The sequence below is a fragment of the Topomyia yanbarensis genome, chromosome 1 (assembly GCF_030247195.1).
Source record: "Topomyia yanbarensis strain Yona2022 chromosome 1, ASM3024719v1, whole genome shotgun sequence".
Lineage (NCBI taxonomy): Eukaryota > Metazoa > Arthropoda > Insecta > Diptera > Culicidae > Topomyia > Topomyia yanbarensis.
In genome coordinates, this window is record NC_080670.1 from 72,002,287 (window position 1) to 72,026,835 (window position 24,549).

At 37.4% G+C, this 24,549-nt stretch overlaps 1 protein-coding gene across 6 annotated transcripts in view; it reads right to left on the minus strand.

Moving 5' to 3' along the window:
• Positions 1-1,965: 1,965 nt before the first annotated feature.
• LOC131677909 (uncharacterized) overlaps positions 1,966-24,549 on the minus strand; it is a 401,698-nt gene continuing 379,114 nt past the window's right edge. For all 6 annotated transcript variants that reach the window (XM_058958001.1, XM_058958002.1, XM_058958003.1 and 3 more), the window contains one exon: positions 1,966-2,374. In XM_058958001.1, the coding sequence (XP_058813984.1) occupies positions 2,323-2,374 (52 nt within the window). In that variant the 3' untranslated portion in view covers positions 1,966-2,322. The remainder of the gene's footprint in view (positions 2,375-24,549) is intronic.

A 24,549-nucleotide genomic window follows, 5' to 3' on the forward strand; every position in this document is an offset into this window, starting at 1 on the left:
GGTCATAAAAGAAATCATTAGAGCCTGGTGGAGCTAAAAGTCAAAAATTGAACCAATCTATTGCTCACTATACTGATGCCTCCGGCTCCTTCGGTGGTGATCAAAATAGTCAAAGAGGTATTAGGTATCGGTAAACTGGATCTACAATTCCAAAATATTTAGAACAACTTTTGCATCATTTAGATATCATGGGTATTCTGGTTTATATGGGAATTTCGCATGTGACCGCACCCTTCAATCCGTAATTCTAAAAATGATGGTCGGAAATGAATAAATTGCAATATCAACCGATGGGAACATTAGGGAATCGCAAAATTATTTTTTTTAATTCTCAAAAGCATTGACAAATATCAAAGTAAGCTCAGAAGCCAAATTTCACATCATTTGGACAATTCTAGACTCCCGCCCACTTCGCTTGAAATTTTTGAAATTGGTGCTATGGGAAAATATGGAGAAAAAATATATTAAATGCTATAACTTTTGAAGAAGCAATTAGATAATTACAATTCATACCTCTATTTAAAGGAAATAACCTTAGTATTTGAATGGAGATATTCCTGTTTCTAGAAAAAATAGGGAAAAGTGAGGTACTGGGTCGTTTTGGCCCCAAAATTCCCTATTTTTAATAATTTTTCTGCTCCCTGAAGAAAATCATACATATTTTGCAGTTTTTCTAATGTGTAAAAGTCTCAGAAATCGAACGGAACCTTTTTGACCTTCGTCCAAATACGAGAAGTTGGGATACGGGGTCTTTTGTCATTGATATTAAATTTTATCATTTTTAGTGCATATATCTATATTATTCTTCAATCAACTTTCATAAAATGTAGTTACATTAAATTGTTGAACTTGGAAAATTCTTAGGAATACAAGGAAAATAGATTCGTTAGCAGTAAAATTCAGAAATGTGAAATCGAGATTATATGCCAGATAATTTGATGATTTGAATTTTACCGATAACTATTTTTATTTTATTTCTACGTTCAACAAGGTACAATTTATTAAAATTGATTGAAAAATAATAGCGATTTATGCACGAGAAAATGGTATAATTTAATATGAATGATAAAAGGCCTCATAACCCCAACCTCTCGTATTCGAACATAGGTCAAGAGGTTCCGTTCGATTTCTGAATTTTTTTTCAAATTAAAAAAACTGCAAAATATGTATGATTTGCAGCACAGAGCAGAAAAATTATTAAAAATAGGGGATTTCGGGGCCAAAATGACCCAGTACCCCACTTTCCCGTATTTTTGTAGAAACAGGAATATCTCCATTTAAATACTAAGGTTATTTTCTTTAAAAAAGGTATAAATTGAAATTTTCTAATTGCTACTTAGCATTGCATTTAATATATTTTTCCTAATATATTTTTCTCATAGCACCAATTTCGAAAATTTCAAACGAAGTGGGCGGGAGTTTAGAATTGTCCAAATGATGTGAAATTTGGCATCTGAACTTAGTTTGACATTTGCACAATATGAGCGGGGGGCCTCTGAGAATTAAAAAAAGGGAACATGTACCATTTGAGAGCTAGTTTGAGAAAATCGGCTCAGCCATTTCTCAGAAACATATGTGACCTTTTTATTAACTTACACACATTCCGACATATTCCGATCTCGACGAAATAAATCGAATGATACACGAGAAGCGACCATTTGGACCTCGGATGGACAATCTATTGTCAAAACCATTGCATAAACAATCTATTTGAGAATGGCAAGAACTGCAAGAATCTAGTTTAAACTGAAATATTGGCATCACTCGGTCAGAATCCGAACTCGCAGTTTAGATACGTAGATCCAAACCATAGGTCCTGTTCCTCATGCATGTTGTTCATGCTTTCTGCAGTTGCTATCTGGCTTTTGAGGTCCAAAAAACCTCACCACTATTCCAACTTGCTTATTCATCTGATTGTATTTGTGGAAAATATTTTCTTTCGTCAGTCTTTTCTTGGTTATTCACTTTTCGTTACTGGATCAAATATTTTATTACTTTATTACATTCGTGTTCTTTTTTAACTCAAACATAGAGTTTCTGGTATCTTAAAACGTGTTCATACTTGGATATTAGAGTGAAACTGAAATAAATGTATAAAATCTCTTTCTGTCTTGTTCTTCTCTCTCGCATAAACTTGACGGGATCAACCATTGTTCTGCTCTCACGTTTTGGCACTGGAAAGTAATTTTACTAAGTACTTATTGAAATGTTTTGCTCTAGTAACTAACATAACACCTATAATTGCTTGCTTTTTCATTCATTTTTTTACATGTTTTATAAATAAGAATCCTTATAAACAATGCCTTCATCGGATGTTGACTATTATACATTGGTGGGATTCCGAGGTATTGATGTGTTTCTGAGACGACAATTCCTGCAATCAAAGTATCTTATTAATTGAAGAACTAACACTGTTCATTTCACTGGCTTTATCAATAATGTTCAAATTAACTTGTTAGTCGTGCCTATGTAAAATTGCGAAAACAAAATGTATTTCTTTACTTTTACGATTGAACGAAATAAGATCTTTTATTGGGGATATTGTAGTTACAGATCTTTGGTATTAAATTTTAAAGATCTAAAACGAAGTGAACCAGTTGTTTAATAAAGGAAAGTCTTTAGTTTTATATGTTCACATGAAGATATCGCTCATCAATGTTATCACGGGTGAAAGTTTTTCGGTGGACGAATGGTACAAATTTATGCGTTGTTCAAGTGTAAGGAGGCTTTTTAGTTTTTTCTCTAATGAATGATACATAAAAATTTTATTCACCGAACATGTCATCACAGACGTAAAACTTTAAACATTTTGTGTATATCGGAAATACTTTAGTTCCACATAGTGACAGGCTTACCAGACACTCGTGGTCACCAAAGTGTAACAAAAATATTTTTTTTTCAAAAGATGATTTATTATTAACCCTCTTAACAACGCGTAGACAATAACTTCACGTAGTAATTTTCCGTGTGATATTCGCGGTCCAGTTGTTGGCGAATAGTCGAGTGAATTGATTTTCCAGTAATTAACGTCGAAAGTTAGTTGAAAATCGGTGAAAAACGGCCAAATAAAGTGAATTTTTGGTTTACCCACAAGAATATAGGCATAACAAACAGCCATCCCTGTGGTTACCCGGTTTTCATGCTCTCATCGGCTGCGCGTGTTCCGGTGTGTTGGGATACCAGGCATATTTTTCAAATGTCTTCACATTTCATAAAAAATGTCTTCATTTGTTATTGATTTTGAGCCAGAATTCTGCCAGAAATCAGTGAGACATCCGAACAAATTTGTTTTCAAAATGAAAAACACGTCTTCACAACATTTCAAATGTCTTCAAAATGAAGACATATCTTTAAATCTGGCATCTCTAGTGCTGCACGGAGAATCTTATTCGAGCCGTAACCTTGGAAGAAAATTGGGCAGCCAGCAGAAATCCGTCAGTATTCCGGCAGCTGTCAAAATTATCAAAATGGCACTGCCAGAATTCAGCTATACTCCTGCCAGTTATGCCAGGCAGATTCGCCTGACCGGTTCTCCGTTGTTAGGCTTTGTTTAATTTTCGCCACATTTTCAACAAACTTCCAAGAAGGATAGTTTTGGCAACTGAGAAATAAAAGGAGAAACGAAAATTTTGTTTTTAAACACGGTAAGTAATGTAATTTCATGTCTCCAATTAAGCAAGACATGTTTTTATTTTAAATGTATTTAAAATTTAAAAAAATGGAGAGAAAAGCCTGAAGCGGTACAGAACCAGTGCGTGCCTGACAGAAATCTGGCATGAAAAACCGTTAATAACCGTCAGGCGTGTAACGAGATCCCACTGAAACATCCAAAAAATTGTTTCAAAATCGTTCAACACGAGTCCAACGATGGACGTTCGTTGAACGGTTATTTGTACGATGTCCAAATTGGTCCAACGAACGTCCTTCATTGGACGATTTTGAAACCAAGGAGAGGGATGCCTCATCGCGCACTCACTGTCGTAGGTAAAAGAAAATCTTACTAGGCAGTCTCGTCTCGTTCTGAGCTGCCGCTTACCAAGTAGTTGAGTAATATATCTATAAATAATTATTATACTGAAGAATAAAGATAATTTAATCGGTAAAATCGTGTTTGGTAAAGTAACGTAGAAGTTGAGCCTTACAACTTGGGGGCTCAACCGGGATCGAATCCATACGCAATCAATACAATTTTAAAATTAATATAACTGTATGAGTTGTAATACCGAATCCATCAATTGGAAAATACTGTCGTTCGTATTGAAAAACTTCTCAGTGCTATCTTAAATGCAAATGTAATGAAATATGCACACAAAAAACAATGAAATTTAAACGACATGTAAATCAATACGAATGTAAACATACAATGCTTGAATCAAAAATTTGATTGAAAATTACGTTAAAATCAATGCACACAATTGGAGCATCAAAAAGCATACGATTTTACACTTTCATACGTGTAATAATACATGTCATTAATTTTACAGCAATATTGGAGTAAAAATACACTGAAGTATTGGTTTTCCGTTTAATGAAACTGTAGTTTTCAATGAACGTGTAAAATTATGATTAAATTCGTTGAAGAAAGCACGACAAGTCGTATGGATTTGTGGTGGAACTCAATTTTAAAACTTAAAATTACAAAAAAAAATTTTCTGTGTAGTTCACAGCAGCAGAAACAAGGCGACACCAGTGTACCTACTTCTATTGTGCCAGTACAGCGGCAAGTTGATTGTGATAAACACACAGAGAACAGACGTTCATCTTCAGCATTCAACTTGTGTAAAATCTAACGGTTTCGAAGGTAGTTGGGATATCAAACCAGGAGCGCTACTGTCGTCATGTTTTTTGTGAGTGAGTTCGACTGAATTGACAGCGATTATTCCTCTACCCAGTCAAACTAGTCCGGAACCGGTTCGGACTTCCAGTATGAATTCCAGCTCAAATGCATGAATCGATAGAGTCGGAATCGGTTGTTTTCTTTGAGCAAGCTTCCATACTGAATCCATTCAGGATTTCGAACCGATTCCGGAATGGATTTGACGGATAGTTGGGATAAGTTGGTTTGGCGGCGCTAGTGTTTATCGTATATTATTTCAAATGTTTACACACGTTTTTTAAATATTTTTGTTCGATCATGGATGTCTGTTCTCTGTGATAAATAAATGGTAATGGAACTAAAAGAATTCGATGAAAAAGCAGATATCGTTTCGCCAAATATACGCATCGACCCCATAGCCGGAACTACGACGAAACCTAGCTACAATGGAAATTCAGCTTTTTATACGGCGGCAGAGTTCCTAAAATGCTACGAGAACTATTTGGAGATGAATTTTGTTGAAACAAATGATAAATTTAAGATGCAATTCATGCCACAATGCCTACTGGGAACAGCAAAAGTTTGGTATCGATTGTTTTCTAGATTATTTTCGGACTGGAAGCACTTCAAACAATTATTTCTAAGACATTTCTGGAGTCAGAACAATCAGCGAAAGTTCATGGAAGAGTTATGTTATGAAGCTTATGGAAAGAGATCATCGAGATCCAACATGAGCAAATATTTTCTTCTGATGTTGTGCACAGCAACTTACTTGGAACATCCACCATCAGAAGCTGAATTTGTGAGTCGTATAAGTTAGCATTTTTCTACACTTATCAAGTGTCGCATGGTCGGATTGAAATCGCTGCTTGATGCTTATATGAATTTCTATTGGAAGAAGATAGAATACCGGAATTTCGATGTAAGATAGATCGATTTCGCAGAAATATGGACGATAACGGTACGACGAACTGCGCTTAGTTTACAACTTAGGTCAGTTCTGGTACGGAGAGATGTAACGAGATGCCTCATCGCGCACTCACTGTCGTAGGTAAAAAGAAAATCTTACTAGGCAATTTAATCGGTAAAATCGTGTTTAGTAAAGTAACGTAGAACTTGACCGTTACAGGCGAAAAATTCTGCCAGAAGTGCCCGCTTGGAAGAAAAACGGACAGCCAGCAAAAATCTGTCAGGATTCCGGCAGCTGTCAAAATTATTAAAATGGCGCTGCCAGAATTCAGCTGTACTCCTCCCAGTTATGGCAGGCAGATTCGCCTCATCGGTTCTGTTTTGTTTATCGTTGTTTCATATTCGCCATATTTATATTTTTCCAAGAAGGATAGTTTTGGCAGATGAAAAAATAGGAAGAAACAAAAATTTTGGTTTCAAACATGGTAAGTAATAGGGATTTCATGTCTCCAGACATGTTTTTATTATAAATTTACATAAAATTTAAAAAAATTCAAGCAAAACCTGAAGCGGTACAAAACCGGTCCTGCCGGTGCGTGCCTGGCAGAAATCCGGCAGAAAAAACCGTTAATAACCGTAAGGCGAAAAATTCTGCCAGAAACGGTTGTTGCATTTGAGCCGGCCGGCTGGGCAGCGCTCTGCCAGCCAGACCCCCTGAAATTCTGCCAGACTTTTTATTTCGCTGCCGGCTATCTGGGGGGATTTCTGCCAGGCACGTCCGAGCGGGCCCGCTTGAAAGAAAATTGGGCAGCCAGCAGAATTCCGTCGGGATTCCAGTAGCTGTCAAAATAGCGCTGCCTGACTTCAGTTATACTCCTGCCAGTTATGGCAGATAGATTCGTCTCACCGGCAGGGCAGGAAATATTCGAACCGAACCTATGTTCGAATACTTTCAAAGCGCGAAGCTTTGCGTTACTGGTTCGTATTCACAAGCTTCGCATCACAATCGCTTACCATCGTAATTGCGAACATTTGGGCGATACTTTTGCATGCTCTTCGGCGAGGACAAATGAAGCTTCTTGTTCATTTCATTGATGTTCGGAAAGATATGTAAAAGCTTTTGCGTAGTTTTCGACGAACACGAGCTAAGCTCTTGGTTCGTGTGATCGATATTTTTGAAACAGTTACACGGAGCTTCGAAGCGATGTTCGCGAACACAGAAAAAAGATTACCTCGAAGTATTTCATAATCGCGAACATCGAAGGATTATATCAATTTAGCATCGCGAGGGCCATCGCTAACATGTTCGCCGGACGATATTAGTTTTCTTTATTCAAATACCTACCTACTAGTTATGCAATAAAAAGTATATTCTAGACAGAGGCCTTGTATTAATGGTGGAATAGGTGAAAAATAATTGTGACAATGTGTAGCTTATGGATGCTGGGGTTAACTGAAAAGTGACGTAACAAGTTTATTTAAAATACCCTACTGATATATTACCAGTAGGGATAAAATCAAGATTTCGTGACAGGGCGGGGATAAATTTTCAAATGAAATAAATTAGGGCTAGAAAATGAAGTAAAACACAATGTACACAACGTATTGAGTGGCTCGCTTATCTTAGTCATGTTCCTATGTCAGTTTCTTGAGGATCCAGTTAGGGGAACTGGGGGGAAGCCCGACACCCTGGGTAAGCCCGACACCCCACGACTTTTCCCTGATATCAAATTTTAAATCATACAATAATGACAGGATATTATTAGTACGATTATTTTTGGCATTTCGATACTTATCGATGCCATATGGGTTCTTAAACGTCAACAAAATAAACAAAACAAACGAAAGCAAAGTTGGTGCGCTTTTGGATGTTATTTTTAGTTGATACATTTTAAGGTTTTAATAATACAAAAGCTTTGAAAATGACCACACATTTTTTTTGTCACACATTCTATTCTACTCTCCATATCGTTATTTGTATATATTGAAGATAAGTTTAAGTATTTCAATACTGTTAATTGAGCATTTAACAAAAATGGGCGCTGTTGGGGTAAGACCGACAGTTTTTGGGTGGGGTAAGACCGACACGGTGTTTAGATAATTGGGTTCATTTTTGATTCGATACAAACGACTGGGTATATTTGTTGTGTTCAATTATACTATAATTACGTCATGTTAATAATTGAAATACACGGAAACTATGTTGTTTGCATTCATTTATCAGTATTGTCTCAAGCCGACCAAAACAATTAAAAATTAATTGAACGTGATTCATAATAATATTACAAAAAGATACGAAAAGTGTAATCTAATATGAGATTTTGAAATGATATTGATGAAAAAATTTCATTGACCGTCGGATTGTTGATCAACAGTGTTCCGAAAAATCACAACACGGATAGCTTACTACGAAGCGTGCGTCACTTCTAAGTGAATGAGTCCTAGTAACAGCGTATATAATCTGCTTGCAGAACAGCTCTTCCTCGTTAGAATGGCTATAGAAGTGGCAATAAAGCTCGAAAGAATTACTTGAGAAAACCCGTACCATAATATAAACCATGCGTTAAACATTATTTATTCATAACACCACGCATTCGAATGCTCTTCCTCTTGCTACGCGATGAAACTACAGAAAGTATGCGTTTGCATCACACATACTCATATACACATAATTGCACTTTATCACACATACACAATACATTTTTAATGGAAAAATTTGGACACAAAGAAAGTTCAAAAGGGGGTCGCTCTTGCCCCTTTGGGGTGTCGGTCTTACCCGCAGCGTTTTTAAAATGACTTTTTTCTCCATTTTTTGGCAACCAATAATTTTTAATGAATTCAATTTTTTGAAATGCTGAAAAAATTATATTTTGTTAAGAATCACCTAAACAAGGATTATGCACAGAATATAAAATTTTAGGAACTTTGTGGAATTTTAGAAAAATTATTGCGCTTAAGGTGTCGGACTTGCCCCGCGTTCCCCTATGTCAGTTTCTTGAGGATAAAGATATCGATATCCATTCAAAGGAAAAAATCGATTATCAGTTAAATAAATAACGTCATGATGTGTATGATGAATCCTAGAAATAAATAGGGAATGTCAATAAACTCGACCATTCCCGATTCATATTTGGCAGTTCTGGTCGTTTTGTAAATCTTGTTTTCGACTAACAGTAAAACCATTTTGATTCAGAAGTATGTTTTAGAAGGGCGCATGTTTTTTCGTGCACTTATTTAAAAAAAACGCTTTGAATCCATCTACCAGTGTGATGAGACATTTTTATAACTGTTTTCGAATATTATATCGGTTGAGAACTTTTAGAACATGATATTTCGAGAAATTTTGAAAGTGAAATTAAATCAGTTGTAAAGTTATAGAAAATAGCCTTTTAAAATGAACGGACAATCGAATTATTACTAATATTTTATGAATACATTATCTAACTTCTTCATTCAATGCAATATGTATGCAAAAAGTTAAAAACTGGATTTCCCTTGAGAACTGGGCCAAAAAATCGAAAAAAATGTGTTGGCGATCCGAGAACTAGAACAGAAATTGTAACCCTTGGACCTCTGAAGTGCATGCGTACAAAATGCTATAGTCTAATGTTTGTTTTCCTTTATTTCAGTTAATAAATTTCAGTTGAGCAATTCTGTCGCAAACTGCATTGTGGAGCGAGGGTCATAACTTCCTAAATTTAAGTGTTCCTATTAATTTAGTACACTCTCTTTAACATAAGCTACTCTAACGAATGAACGAATGGGAGTAGGTTCGATAAATTTTGAAAGAAGCCGTTAAATCAACCACTTAAGGGATTACACCACCGCAAAATTAAAAAAAAATCGAAATTGATCTTGATTGATTTTATTATTCCATATCAACATTTGAATAGGGCTAATAAGATTTGTGAACAAACTTTTGTTTTGCTGATTTCTCTTAATTTGTTATCATTTCAACACAGAAAACATTTGAAATCGATTCTACCAAGGGCAAAGATGTTGATTCATGTGTATTTTTCATAAAATTCAACTCTGTAGCGGAAAAATGAGCGAAATAAGTTTGTTTACAAAAGTCTCATTAGCCCTTTTGAAGAATTACTATTGTATTGATCTTAAATATGGGAATGCGACAAAAAGCGAATAATAATGGAAAGACAGTATTCGAAAAAGTTCGAGTTTAGAACGACTTTCATTCTACTTGGAGTTATTTATTTCGCTTCTCATTTTCCGAGATTTCCCTTACATAAAGCATTTCGGCTATAACCGATTCAAAAAAAAATACAGGGGGCCCTAAAGATTTCTTTCTTTTATTTTTTATTAGTAAAAGTCAAATAAGGGAAGATTACATCATGGAGAAGATAAACCAAATTTTGTCCTTTTCAGAATTGTTTTTGGATTTCCAACAAAAAAAAATCACTAGAACATTGTTTGTAAGTTCTTTGCGTTTCTCCATCAGTAATTAGTTAACAAATACAATACAAACAAGTTGAAATATCCTTCTCATTATTTATCACAAAACACATGTACAGGAGTCAGGAAATAAATTTCATAAAAGTGGAACATGTAATAAGTTTGACACTTCATTTATTAAGTGAACAGATTCTGTCGAAAATGTTTGAAAATAAATATTTGGTCTCTTGTGATTAGGTAATCAACCAATAAACTTATAAAACAATATTATAAAAATCATTTGGAAGCTTTCCTCTTGGTTTGGTACAGATGCCAAGAAATTATAATTCAATTAATGACAATAATAATGGATTCAAGTATGTAGGTATTTGTTAATAAATTCATTTGGTAAAATTAAAAATAACGTTTAACACACAAATCATCGCATATTATTGAGTGAATATGACTAGCCGATTTAGGAATGTTGCGCAAGAACGTTAGAAACCGCAACAAGTGGAAAACAAAGGCCAACGGACTACGCCTAACTACCCCTCAGTGGATGCAAATAACTGAAGTTCGCCGTCTAACTGAACTCGGACGTCAGCAGTGAGATTCCATCCGAAAATTGTTCTTTTTAGGAAGAATTTGTTTTAGATAGGGAGATTATTAAGAGAGGGGTAATGGTTTTAGCGTTAAAAACACTATTTGCGATTTTTTTAGAAATTTGGGCGAAGCGAATTGATCAAAACTTTTGTACATTATAATGTATCATTTCATCCAAACGAGTCATTTCACCAAAAAACATTTTTTCACGCTGAAACCCTTACCCCCTTAAACATACTTTATACATCTTCACCTAAACTCCTTGGCAGGGGAAATATACTCCGATTGAAGAAGAAAAGACGAGTTTGCAATCAAAGTAGCTAGTAAACATAATTGTATTCCGAAAAAAAGAATTTGAATTTCACTACCACTACGCTCATTCAAACTCGTGGCTCATAAATTGGTAAGGTATACGACGCACCTAATCCCTAAATCCTAAATTATAATCTTAAAATAATCCATTTTATTTATACTCAAAATAAGATTTACAGTTTATGATTTTAAGACAGATAGTCACGTAGCGAACATGTTCGCGGTGGCCTCATGATGCTGATGCTTGAAGCGATATAAAACTTCGATGTTCGCGATTCTCAAATAAACGAGGCATTCGCTTTATATGTGTTCACCGAATATCGCTTCGAAACTCTGTGGAAATGTTCCAAAAACGCAAAAACCACGAGCCAAGAGCTTACCTCGTGTTCGACGATGTGTGCTTCTAAGGTTAATGTGAACTTTTTCGAACATTGTAAAGAGCGAACTAGATGTGAAGCTCGCTTCGTCCGAGCAGAGATAAGTTTTACCCCTAAATGTTCGCAGCGATTGTGTCAAACTCATCGATTGCATGTGGTATGCTTGAGAAGGTGCTTCGTGAAGCTTCGAACAGCAATCAATTCATTTTTCGAAATTTTCCTGCCCTGCTCACCGGTTCCCTTTTGCTTTTCTTTGTTTGATTTTCGCCATATTATGGTTTTGATATGTTGCCAAGAAGAAAAATTTTGGTTAATGAAAAACAAAAGGAGGAACAAAGATTTCGTTTTAAACATGGTAAGTAATATGGATTTAATGAATCCAGTTACTATTGACATGTTTTATTATCAATACACAAAAATGAAAAAAAAATGAAAAAAAGGAAAACCCGAAACGGTATAAAACAGGTCCTGTCGAGCAGAAATCCGGCAGGAAAAATCGGTAACAAACGTAAGGCGAAAAATTTTGCCAGAAACGGTCATTGCATTTGAGCTGGCAGGCTAGCAGAGTTCTGCCAGCCAGACCCCCACAAATTTTATTTCGCTGCCGGCTGTCTGGGTGGAATTCTGCCGGATACGTCGGCGCGGGTAAAGTTACGCCGTTTCGACTATATTTTCTAGTCTTTTCAGTACCTAAACACATATTGCAGACAACGGATGGATAAAATAAATACACACAGGACATTTAGAAGTACATGCATAAACACCACAGACATAGAACAAACCTTATTGTATGTAAAAATTATGTTTGGTTGATTAGGTCAATACAGCTCAAAATTAAAACTTATGTTATAGCAATTTTTGAAAAAGACTAGAAAATATAGTCGAAACGTCGGAGAGAACATCAAAGCCTGTTCTGCATAAATTTTAAGACTGATGACCGCATTTCAATAAGATCATAACCCAGACAGTCGGAACAACAGAATCGTAGACAATGAAAAATATTTTAAATCGGATTGATCTCACTAAATTAATTTAGGTGATGGCACCACCCACAGACTACTTTCTCCGAACATTCCGCTTAGGTGGGTTACCATAGCAATGAAAAGGTCTATATGTAGTTGACGAAGAAGGCATCGATGAGGACTTGGGTGACGATTCTGATAGCAAATCAGCAACAAACCGATACCGATGCTGACGTTTTCACTAAACTGGCTGATTTTCACTATTTTGCACACTCGAACAAGAAAGCTTCACAATTTTGAACGGTTCATTTCTTCAGTATAAAAGTTCTACTAAACTTGCAGTATCGAGAACTATTTTTCATTCGGTGAAAAAACGCGACGCAGTAGGAAATTGCGTCCAACTTTGCTCGAAGCCTACTTCGATCCTTCTTCCGGCTAGATATTTCCTTCTCATCACCTTTTTTATTTATTTTGGTATCGGGTGACCATACCACAAAGTAGTTTTCAACCCTCCGAAAGCTGCGCATATGGACCACTGAACGAGCAGCCGCTGATGCTCCAAGACGATTTCGCTAGCTTTTTAGAGCAGTGTGCACTCAGTGTCCCAGCGCGACTGCAGGGAGGTTAAATAAAAGAAGACTTCCAGATTAACGAGTTAATGTTTCTATAGCTGACTGCCAGAGACGGTGTATCATTGCATACAAACCCGTTCATATAGGAAAATCGGTGGAGATTGTCGCTGGTGGTTCAATCGAAGGTGCGAATACCGAAGCCCTACAGTATACCCTTCGAGTTCAGACCCCTGTCCAAATTGTCAAACTGTTGAAATGGATCATCGACGGCATTGAAGTTTTGGTTGAAGCCCATCCAAATCTGAATGTAAGCAGGTGCGTAATTTCTTGCAACGATCTGATTCATATGGAGGAGAAAGATGTCCTAGCCGAAATATTTAGGTAGAGAGTGCTTCGTTTGCAGCGAATTACACGTAATGAAAAAGAGAAGAATACGCCAGCATTCATCTTGACTTTCTGCAAGATCACGTATCCGGAACATATGAAGATCGCTCTAATTCACGCCCCTACTCGTCCATACTTCTCAAACCCGATGCTCTGCTATGCTTGCTTTAATTGCGGTCATATGATTGATCGCTGTCCTTGAGCACAACGTTGTTTCAACTGCTCTAGAGAACAACACGGCGAAATAGCATGTGGGGAAGCTCCGTCCTGCCCAAACTCTAAAGGCGATCTCCATCAAACAAGCCACCAATGTCCGGTGTTTAAGAAGGCATTAAATGTCAAAGTCAATTTAAGGAGGAAGAACAGGAAAAAGTGCGCAATAATCTAACATTTCCTGAAGTACGCAAACGAGTAGAACCACAAATGGTTTTTGTTTGAGGCGAAACTAAGTCAGTTCCTAACCCCAACTGCTGTCAAAATGTATGAACTGACAGCGGTTCGGGTTAGAACGTGACTCAGTTTCAGGTTCAAGTGAAATCGCCAAGAGTAAAAGCAGTTTTGCTCAGGCCACTGCACAGCAGAATGAAATCGTGAACAAGCTGAAAGAGCTCGAAAAGACAATGAAGTAAAAAGATGAGCAGATTATATAGGGTGACCATATGAGGCGAGTAAAAAACCAGGACAGACGAAAGAAGACTCCCTCCCCTCGTTACCTATCAATCGACTGTGCCTTCTCCACAGGTTTTCAGCAGTTACAAAGATCGTGGGTCGGGCAGGCAGAGCTTCGGCAGTAAAAAAGTTCTGTGGGTCTGAGAGGAAGAGCTCTACCGGAATTTTTTTCGTGGGAATTCGATCACCATGCTTTTTAGGATTTACACACACACATGCGAAGTTCCTGCTACACCACCACCAGCGAAAGTTTCATGCTGTTGTTGGAGAAATCGGAAATCCTGAATTGAGCAAATGAGACGAATTATTATTAGATCGGCTGTGCTGGAACATGCGAGCACTAAATAAATACACATCATTGAAGCAAAACAGAAACATCAACGGTCCCAAGTAGCTTCCCTGCGCTATATCTGGCAATCTCGAATGACATTGTTTCATGTTTCATCAGAGGCTTTCGCACATGGCTTGGCACGTATGGATCTGTCCTTCATATGTGCACAGTGTGATTTGAGATTTTCTTACTCCTTCTATTTCGTATTCAATGTTCAGGATGAAGGAATTGGTTACGTAACCCGCATTCTCACGATGCGAACACCATTGGATACTTCGACATCTATAGTGAATTTTTTGGTTGTACGCGGGGATAGATCGTGCAGACGCACACCAGTCTTATCATCGTCAATGTTAATGGGTATCTTGATTCTAACATTGTCATGTGCAACGACGTGTTGCATGTTGTTTCCCATAGCCAAACTTTTTGCCATGGCCATAGTTTTAAATGCTACCAGTACCGCATTACGAGTATGCGCCTGTATAAATTGTTCCACTTCGCGTACACAAGGGCGGATTGGACAAACGACCACTGTATTGTATCGAAGATTGTTCAAATTTTGCTTCTGAGTTTCAATGATTTTTAAATAAACGATCGATACCGCATCAATGAAAGTAACGGTGCATTATTTTCCACACTGACTTGGGACAACTGTTATTTTTCAATTGCTTTGCTGTGCATCAGACTGTATGTAGAAACTTTCGTGTGATTCACTGCACTGTTAACAAGCAGCGCGATTATAGCTTCCGATCCGATTGAGATGGAAAAGTAGACTTATTAGGAACTGGTATTGATCCTAAAGGGGTTCCATAATTACCAGCTCGAGAGAGCGCTCAATAAGGTTATTCCACGACAGTTATTGTTGTTTTGCCATTTTCCTTTTTATGAAATGGATTTCCAGTAAAACGAAAAACTGCCACTTGCAAGAGAACTCTAGAAGAAACAGAATCGCCAAAACTTCGATGTGTCTTCTTAGAGATAGGTATTAAGGAAAATTTTCGGATCCCGGAATCATTGTTTCATCGACATTGATAGCGGCCAGAGTTTGGTCCACAACTGGAATCGGTTCGATTAGTTCGATTGCCAAATATTGTTACAAACAGACTACAGCTCATTCATATGGTACGTACATACGAACGCCTCTTCGAGTGTATTAAGTGTTGTTTGTCGTACTCTGGAGCGGAGTGAATAAAGCGAAAATTCAATAATTAGAAATATAACGGGTGTCCAATAAAAATGAGAATGATTTCAATACCTTTCTCACAGAGAACAGACGTCCATCTTCAGCATTCAACTTGTGTAAAATCTCTAACGGTTTCGAAGGTAGTTTGGATATCTAAACCAGGTGCGCTACTGTTGTCATGTTTTTTTGTGGCTGAGTGCGACAGAATTGACAGCGGTTATTCCTCTACCCAGTCAAACTAGTCCGGAACCGATTCGGCCTTCCAGCATGAATTCCAGCTCAAATGCGTCAACCGATAGAGTCGGAATCGGTTGTTTTCTTTGAGCTAGATTCCATGCAGAATCCATCCAGGATTTCGAACCGGTTCCGGAATCGATTTGACGGATAGTTGGGATAGGTTGGTGTGGCGGCGCTAGTGTGTTTAGTATATTAATTCAAATGTTTACACACGTTTTTTAAATATTTTTGTTCGATCATGGATGTCTGTTCTCTGTGCCTTTCTGTAATTAAAGAAAAGAGCGTAAATTCTTTTCTCTCCAAGAGAATTTCTCTCTGGACTCCCTATAAATGGGAGACATGTTTCTTTTCGCTCGGGTGCTGTCAGTTCAATCGAAGATGGCGTCGAAACAGCAAGTACTCCGCGAGCGTGTTGTGCGGTTTTACGAAACACTTTGCCATCGTGGAAAAAGTTTACGGTAGACCACTTTCGAGACGAAAACGTGCCCGTGAGTATAGTTTACCAGATCCTGGCATCCCTGAGCGTGGAGCGGAAGGCCGGTAGCGGCCGCCGGCGAAGATAATGACGAAGAAGAAGGAAGCGTTGAAAAAGCTGTTCGACAACAAGGACGAAACGAGTTTGCGTGATGCCGGCCTTGATTCACCGAGCCCTCAAGATGGAGGACATCATCTGTCGGGAGAAGACTCGGTCTCCCGATGACATGGACGAGCAGATAGTGATCGTGAAATCGCAGTGCCGGTGGATGACGAACAACTACCGCGAGACGTCGCTTGTGCTGCTCTCGAACACCCACATTCCAGGAAATGACAGCTACTATTCCAGCGACAAGTCGGCCACACACCCCTAAGTAAAATATAAGTTTAAGCATAAATTTAAAAGAAATGTTATGCTTTACATCGCCATATCGGACAGAGGGATTTCAAAACCGTGGTTCAAGCCGAGCGGTCTGGCCATCAATCAACAAGTGTACCAGGAGGAGTGTCTTGAGAAAATTCTTCTGCCGTTCTTAAAAGAGCATCATACGGTTGGGAAGTACTTCTTCTGGCCGGACAAGACGTCTTCCCATTACGCCAAGAAGACGATGAGCTGATAAAGATACCGTACGTGCCGAAAGAAAGAAACCCAACCAACTTGCCTCAGTGCCGTCCCATTGGGGTTTTTTCGGCTCACTCAGTGCTTTAGTGTATACAAATAATTGGCGAGTCAAGGATACGAAGCAGTTTACCACCAGGATCCGGAATTGTATCCGGAAGAAGGACGTCAGTGCCGACCAGTGCTTTTGTGAGAGCATCGCGACTAAGTTGCGTCGTACGGCTGACCAGGGCCCCTTCTCCAATATTCATTGACGTTATTATGAAGAATAAACATTATGTTTTTAATAAAAAATTCTGAATTCATTGAAGAATTTTTTTTTTTGTTTTTCAACTACCTAGCTGAAAAAACTCATTTTTATTGAACACCTGTTATTAGGCTTACAGGAGAAAAACCAGGACAAACAAGCTTTTGCCGACTTCCCAGGACACCAGGACAGTAAGTGAAAAACCAGGACATGTCCTGGGAAACCAGGACCTCGATTAGATATTCAGTCATTTGATTTGATTTCGATTGAGAATCCTGATTGACAGTTTCATGAAGGATAGAAAAATAATTCGATGAGATATATGTTCAAGTTTGTTAACTTTTGGGAATCGCTGTACATTGAACGGAAATCGCAATAGTAAATGAGAAATAAAGGTTTTGTTTATTGTACGAAGATAGCGATCTCAATATAAAAGTAGATATATAAAGTATCACATTTACCCGCAAGACGTGTTGCAGTTACTGTCTCCAGATTCTGAACTGAACTGGCAACTCTGTCTTCTTGATATTTTGTTTTTGCTCTTATCTCATATTATGAGGGAAATCTTCAATAAACAGACTTGTATTACTTTGAGAATTTACTGAATGCATGGTCCAGCCTAATATTTTCTTGTTCGTTTTCTGTTGTGATCCGTGTTCAACGTATTGCGACTCCGAAATTTCTTCTTAAAGGAAATTATGAAACTTGGTTGTTTATGATTATGTGAAGTGTGTTCGATTTGGAAATAAAATTTGAGGACTAGCAATAATCTACATCTATACATTCTGATGAAATGAATCTACCCCAAATGGTAACAAACATGGATCCAAAACTCGAAGAGCTTTTTTCGATTTCAATCATTTTTCTTTTAATGTTGATAAAGACAAACAGGATTCTCAACCCAAAGTTGCAATAGAATCCGTCGTTTATTACAATGACTCGAACTGTCTACTTTAGTTCATTCAAATATAAAGCTTTGAATTTACCAAGCAAGATAGGATCAGGAAGAAGGGTCATGCTAGTTTACATTAGCTATCTCCTAGAGTGAGAAAAAAAAAATGAAAAAGGCATGATAAAATCTGTTACTAACATTAATCAAGATCTTGAAAAAGTGTAAGATTATCGAAAAAATTTGATCAACACCTTTCCACAACTCCTTGTTGATAAAGTGTCATTTGCGCCCAAGATCCGGAGGAATCTGAAAATATATTTTTTCTGCTGAGAATGGGACTTTTTATACATTTAAATTTATCTGAATTTACTGTTCATTTAAACCCAACATCCTTGTTATTCGACTTCTTAATCCATATGCCCCGCGCACACCTAAAAACTGATTAAATTTTAATAACTTTCTCGGGTGATTTTACATCGATTTATAGCATTGCACAGTGGCGGATTTCCCTAAAAACCTGGCCAAAAGTCGAAAATGGTTTTGATTGATCTGCAAAGGTGCATACCATGGTTTTTTGGGGCGCAGATTACGATTTTGATGTCAGATTTTCAAAATTCAAAATGGCGCATTCAAAATGGCCGACATTTTAATCTAAATATAAGTAAATTTTCACGAATGAAGATTTAATGGTTCCAGTGTATGCCAATAACGTTTATAGCGTATCGAATTTTAAATTTGTTGACTTGCACGCATTAAGAGGTTTGGGTGGTTAGCTATTATGAGAACTGATGTTATTAGTCATTTCAAACTATGTATTTTGAAATATTATGCAACATAGTTACAAAACTTTTAAACTCTCTGTACGATTATTGTTCAATTGCTGATGCACATATTTCTCAAAGAACGAAAAGTAGTATTTTTCTAATATACAGAAAATAAGCTGATTCTGCGACGAAATGCATGGAGTGAAAATTGACAACAAATTTGCATGCAAATTGCAGTAACTAAAAATAAATATGAGAAAAATACGAAAATAAGTGAAACTCACTAAGATTGATAGTTTTATTTAAATTAAATTTGACCGAGGGTTTGTCCAAAGTACATTAATATACGATGAAACGTCCATTTAAATTCATGCGTTATACTTGGTCAGAACATGCTAGTACTGCTTTCTGTTATAGTTTTGAGCAACCACGTTTTGTTGTCATGCTTGTTGACATGCTACGACTGTCAACCTTCTCAAAAACAAATTCGACAAACTGGAGTGTGCGCCAAAGTGAGCTCTTTGGCCAAATCACGGCCGGATATCCCAGTATTCTTTTGCACTACTCTACTCTTTTCGCTTGTGGTATCCAGTCATATATTCCACCACTAGATTTGTTTTGTTTTGCAAAAGGTCATAGTTCCCCGATATCGTTTAATCATGGTATTCATAATCGATTTTTGATATTTGGAACCTTTTGCGATTCACAGAAAAAAACATTTTGTAATTTTAAATTTATTTTCATGCACATATTTGGAGCATTAAATTTAGTTCCACCACAAATACACACAACTTGTCGTGCTTTCTTCAACTAATTTTAATTTAATTTTACACGTTGACTGAAAATTACAGCTTCATTAAACGGAATACCAATGCACTTTTATGTAATTTTACTTCAATATTGCTGTAAAATAAGTGACATGTAATATCACACGGACGAATGTGTAAAATCATATGCTTTTTGATGCTCCCATTGAGTGCATCGAATTCAACCTAATTTTCAATCAAATGTTTGATTCAAGCTATGTATGTTTACATTCGTATTGATTTACATGTCGTTTAAATTTCATTATTTTTGTGTGTGTTACTTCTGTTGACCTCGTTGGATTTCAATATGAACGACCAAAATTATTTACGTCTTTTGCGTTTCATTTTTGATAACTGTTGAACATGTTTATGAATCTCGATGAAATTTTCACCACTAAATACACAACTCTTCCTGATCAAAATTCAGTATTGTTCGACACGCTATGACAACCGGAGGTTCGGCAGTAATTAAAAGTACGAGTCCAAATTTTAAACTGAAAATCTTATAATCCATCTCCCTCTCCACTTAATCAAAGATTACTCATAAACAGGCAAATTCGGGCAATAATTCTATAATATTCCAAATGGAGAATCGTTAAAGGAACACAAATTGCCTTGAAACATAGTGGACATACGTGGACAAAAAAGTATTTCAATAATTTAGCAAAAATGTCTGTTGAAACCGTCTGCTACCAATGCGTGAAAGTTATTGACATTTTCTATAGACAAACAAAATAATATGTTTTGACATCAATACATGTAAATAAAGAACACCTTCAGCATAACTTTCCATTATTACACATTTGAAAACGACACTTTTATCAAAATCTAGATATATTTGAACAATACTGATATTTCGGGCGCTCGATGAAAATTATGAGCAAAACGCGATGGTTTAAACTGTTTGGATGTGTCAACACCTCAAATATGGAAATTTTGGAGTGTTTCACTTAAAAGCAGCACCATCTGAGGACAATATATGTACTAGACCCTAAAGTACTACTATGCAATTTTCGACTTTTGGCCAGGTTTTTAGCCAAATCCGCCACTGTGCATTGTACGAAGTTGTAGACAGTGAGATTGTTCATTAGATTCTCACTTTTAGTATTTTTTGAATGTCTATAGTACCAATTAGTAGCAAAATGCGAATTAATTTCATTCAAAACTTAAGTTTTCAATCAAAAAACTTTAAAATAAAAAGTTGTTCTAGACCCCCCGACAGAATATTTTAATTTTACTTTCAAATGAAAGGAAAAGTCCATTCTTTCATATCCCGAAATTTTACAGATGCCGAATTTTTTTTTGAATAAAGTTGTTCGACAAAGTCACCGTGGAAAACAAGCATTTAGCATCATTTTTGTACAAGTATTGCACATCCAAAACAATTGTGAACATCCAGATACAGCGTCACGAATTTCCGCTGACTGGTGAGCACATTTGAGGTGGAAAGATGATTTGCAAAAGCCATTGCAAATTATTTCATCTTCTTCAGACTGCGAGTACAAGCACAACAAATGGAATCCATTGCTTTTTTTCAGTACGTTCTCGACACAAAGCAAATGCGGTGCAGTTTTTTGGAGATTTGTTGATTTAATTTAACAGAAGAGGTTGTACTCCAAGACACACCGATGCAGTGATGAAAAACAAGTCAGACGTGTATTAATCCACAACGAAAAAATCCGAAAGATCGAAAAAAGCACAATATTAGCACAAACAAATAACCGAATTGTCTACCTTGTTGCCAATCACGAGATATTATTACATTTACGAGATATTATAATAAAATCGGTTTTTGAAGAGCCACCCTACTTTACAAAATTATAACACATGAACCATTCGTGTGAGCCAAATAGTTTATTGAGCAAAGCTTTTTCAATTTGATTGTTTTACAATTTTGTAGAACATTGTATAGCTCAATTTTAGATGTGTAAAAAGTGAAACTTTGAACACCCATACCACAAGAACCACCCTAATTTAAAAAAAAAATGGCAAAACAGAATTAAGAAAGTTTGATGAAGATACTCTATATATTAAAATAATGGTTTAGGCACAAACAGTTTTGTGTTCCTAAATACGGTTGGTGCTGGTGGAGGAGTCCTCTCCAGTGGGAGCCCGTGCGTCAAACGAGTTATAGGCGTGATAAAATCGAAACATTACCGTATCTCAAAAAGTTTTCATCCGATTCTTAATTTGTTTAAAATTGTTCGCTCGTGTACTTAAATGGATCCTTTTTTATCCAAAAAATTTTAAACGTTATTATCATTTTTTGTTCAAAATTGATTTTTTTTCAAAATGTTTTTTTATTGAAAGTTTTTTTTTGGAACTCGATTTCAGGTGAGCATGTTCACCGCATTTTCCTCTGCAAAAAGCTCTTCTGAGAAATGGCAATAACTCCGACAAATTTTAATATTTTTTTAGTTCAACTTGTCTTTTTTCGTCGATGACACTATCAACAAATTTTCTATCACTTTTTAAAATAAAATTTGCATGAAACCCTTAAAAAAATACGAACTTAGCACACTTTTCTTCCTCATTAATAACTGTTTTTAACGTATACTGTTGCATACAGGACAGCTTTAAGACTTAGACATAATTAGAATGTGTTTTTTCACCATAATTCATTTCAAAATTGATATTTGCACTCAATTTCAATCCAGTGCAGCATGACACAGGGTTTGTAAGTAATTGTTTTACTATTATAAAAAGAATACTTCGCTCTTATGTAAATAAACTACGCATGAAAGAGATATTGTCTCACTGGTTAATACCTAACACTAACACAATCTTTTCCGATGTAGATCTAACAAACTAAGATAATCATTCGTTTTCGAGCTCTCCATCAAGACAGAGGTTGTTTTTTCTAGTCCGTAGTGCTGTGTGAGGCGATAAAGAATAGTGTTAATCCGCATTCAAGGTTATTTTGCCAGTTCGGTTCGGTCCTCCGTCTTTTGTTCGCGTGTGAGGATTAAACAATAGCCAGCTGTATAAGCTGGATCGGTTCGTCGTTGGACACCAGTTTAAAGCTAAGTGGTTTTTGTCTTTTGTAACACATTTATTGCTTTCTTCCGTCTGCGCGGGCGCTGACCCCGTGCGTTGACGTTTTCTATGGTTCCCTCTCCGGACGGTCAAATGGAAGTTGAATCGGGTTCAACTTCTAAGGCTCCCCTCCGGCCCAAATGCTATCCAGAACTCTCAACTGGTCCATTTGTGGTCTTCTTTCGGCCCAAGACTAAATCACTGAATCTTCTTCAGATTTCTAGAGACCTGACGGAACGGTTCTCGGCTGTGACCGAAATTTCAAAGGTCCGCTCAGACAAGATAAGGGTGTTGCTAGCCAACTCAAAGCAGGCAAACGATATTGCTTGCTGTGAGCACTTTACGCGGGATTATAACGTGTATATTCCGGCTGTAAAAGTACAATACGAAGGCGTCGTAACCGATGAGAGTTTGACGTGCGAGGATCTACTGAAGTACGGGGTTGGCCGTTTCAGAGACCGCTTACTTCAGCCAGTGAAAATACTTGAGTGCAAACGTTTGCACTCAGTAGTAGTTGCGGGGGATGGTTCAAAAACGTACCCCCAATCAAACTCTTATCGGGTGACCTTCGCTGGTACCGCTTTGCCAACTTTCGTCCTCTTGCACAAGGTTCGTCTGCCTGTGCGTCTGTTTGTGCCGCGGGTCATGAATTGCACAAAGTGTAAACAACTGGGTCACACAGCCACCCATTGTAGCAATAAGGCCCGCTGTGGAAAATGCGGGGAGAATCATCTAGATGATTCGTGCAGTAAGCATGCCGAAAAGTGTCCTTACTGTGCGGAGAGTCTGCATGATATCTCGGCATGTCCCGCGTACAAACTACGCAGGGATAAACTGAAACGTTCTCTTGCGGGACGATCCAAACATTCTTTCGCAGAAATGTTAAAGAATGCTACGCCACCATCCTCAGCAAACATCTATACTCACTTGCCTCCTGACGAGGGCGAGGCTGGTAACCCACAAGAGGGAACATCTACTAGGGTGCCTAGAATTTATAGGAAGAGGAGGAACATTTCCTCTCGTAAAGTTCCTTGTAAAGGCCAGAAGGTGTCCCTTGACGGGGCTCCGAAAATGACATCTATTGGAAGTGTTGCAACCAAACCGAAGCAATTAGCTCCTGGTCTCGGAGGATTAAGCTCAGAGAAGGAGTTCCCAGCACTTCCAGGAACATCAAAAATCCCAAGTGTTCCTTTTTTTCAGTTCGAGAGTAATCACAGCACTGGAATTATAAAACTCTCGGACATAGTGGACTGGATAATAAAAACTTTCAATATTACTGATCCTATTAAAAGCCTTATGTTAGCTTTTCTCCCTACAGAACATTTTTGAAGCAGTTGACTGCTAAATGGCCCCTCCTCTCAGCGATTGTATCCTTCGATGGCTAACTCATCGAACAAGGTCACGGATTTAATCACTGCTCTACAGTGGAATTGCAGAAGTATCATCCCGAAAATCGATTCCTTCAAAATTTTAATAAATAATTTGAGTTGCGATGCATTTGCATTATGTGAAACTTGGTTAACTTCCGACGTAGATCTCAACTTCCACGACTTTAATATTATTCGCCTGGATCGAGACACCCCCTATGGAGGAGTGCTTTTGGGGATCAAAAAGTCTATTCCTTCTACAGAAATAACCTTCCCTCGATAACAGGTATTGAAGTTGTCGCTTGTCAAGTAACAACCAAAGGCAAAAGCCTTTGCATAGCTTCCATATATATTCCCCCCCAACACCGCGGTTGGGCACCGACGGCTACAAGACATCTTAGAATCCCTGCCTGCACCGCGACTAGTTTTAGGAGACTTTAACTCTCACGGTATAGCATGGGGTTGCCTCTATGATGATAACCGGTCTTCCTTAATTCAGGATCTTTGCGATAACTTCAATTTGACAATTTTAAACACGGGTGAAATGACACGGATTCCTGCTCCTCCAGCGCGCCCGAGCGCCTTAGACTTGTCCCTTTG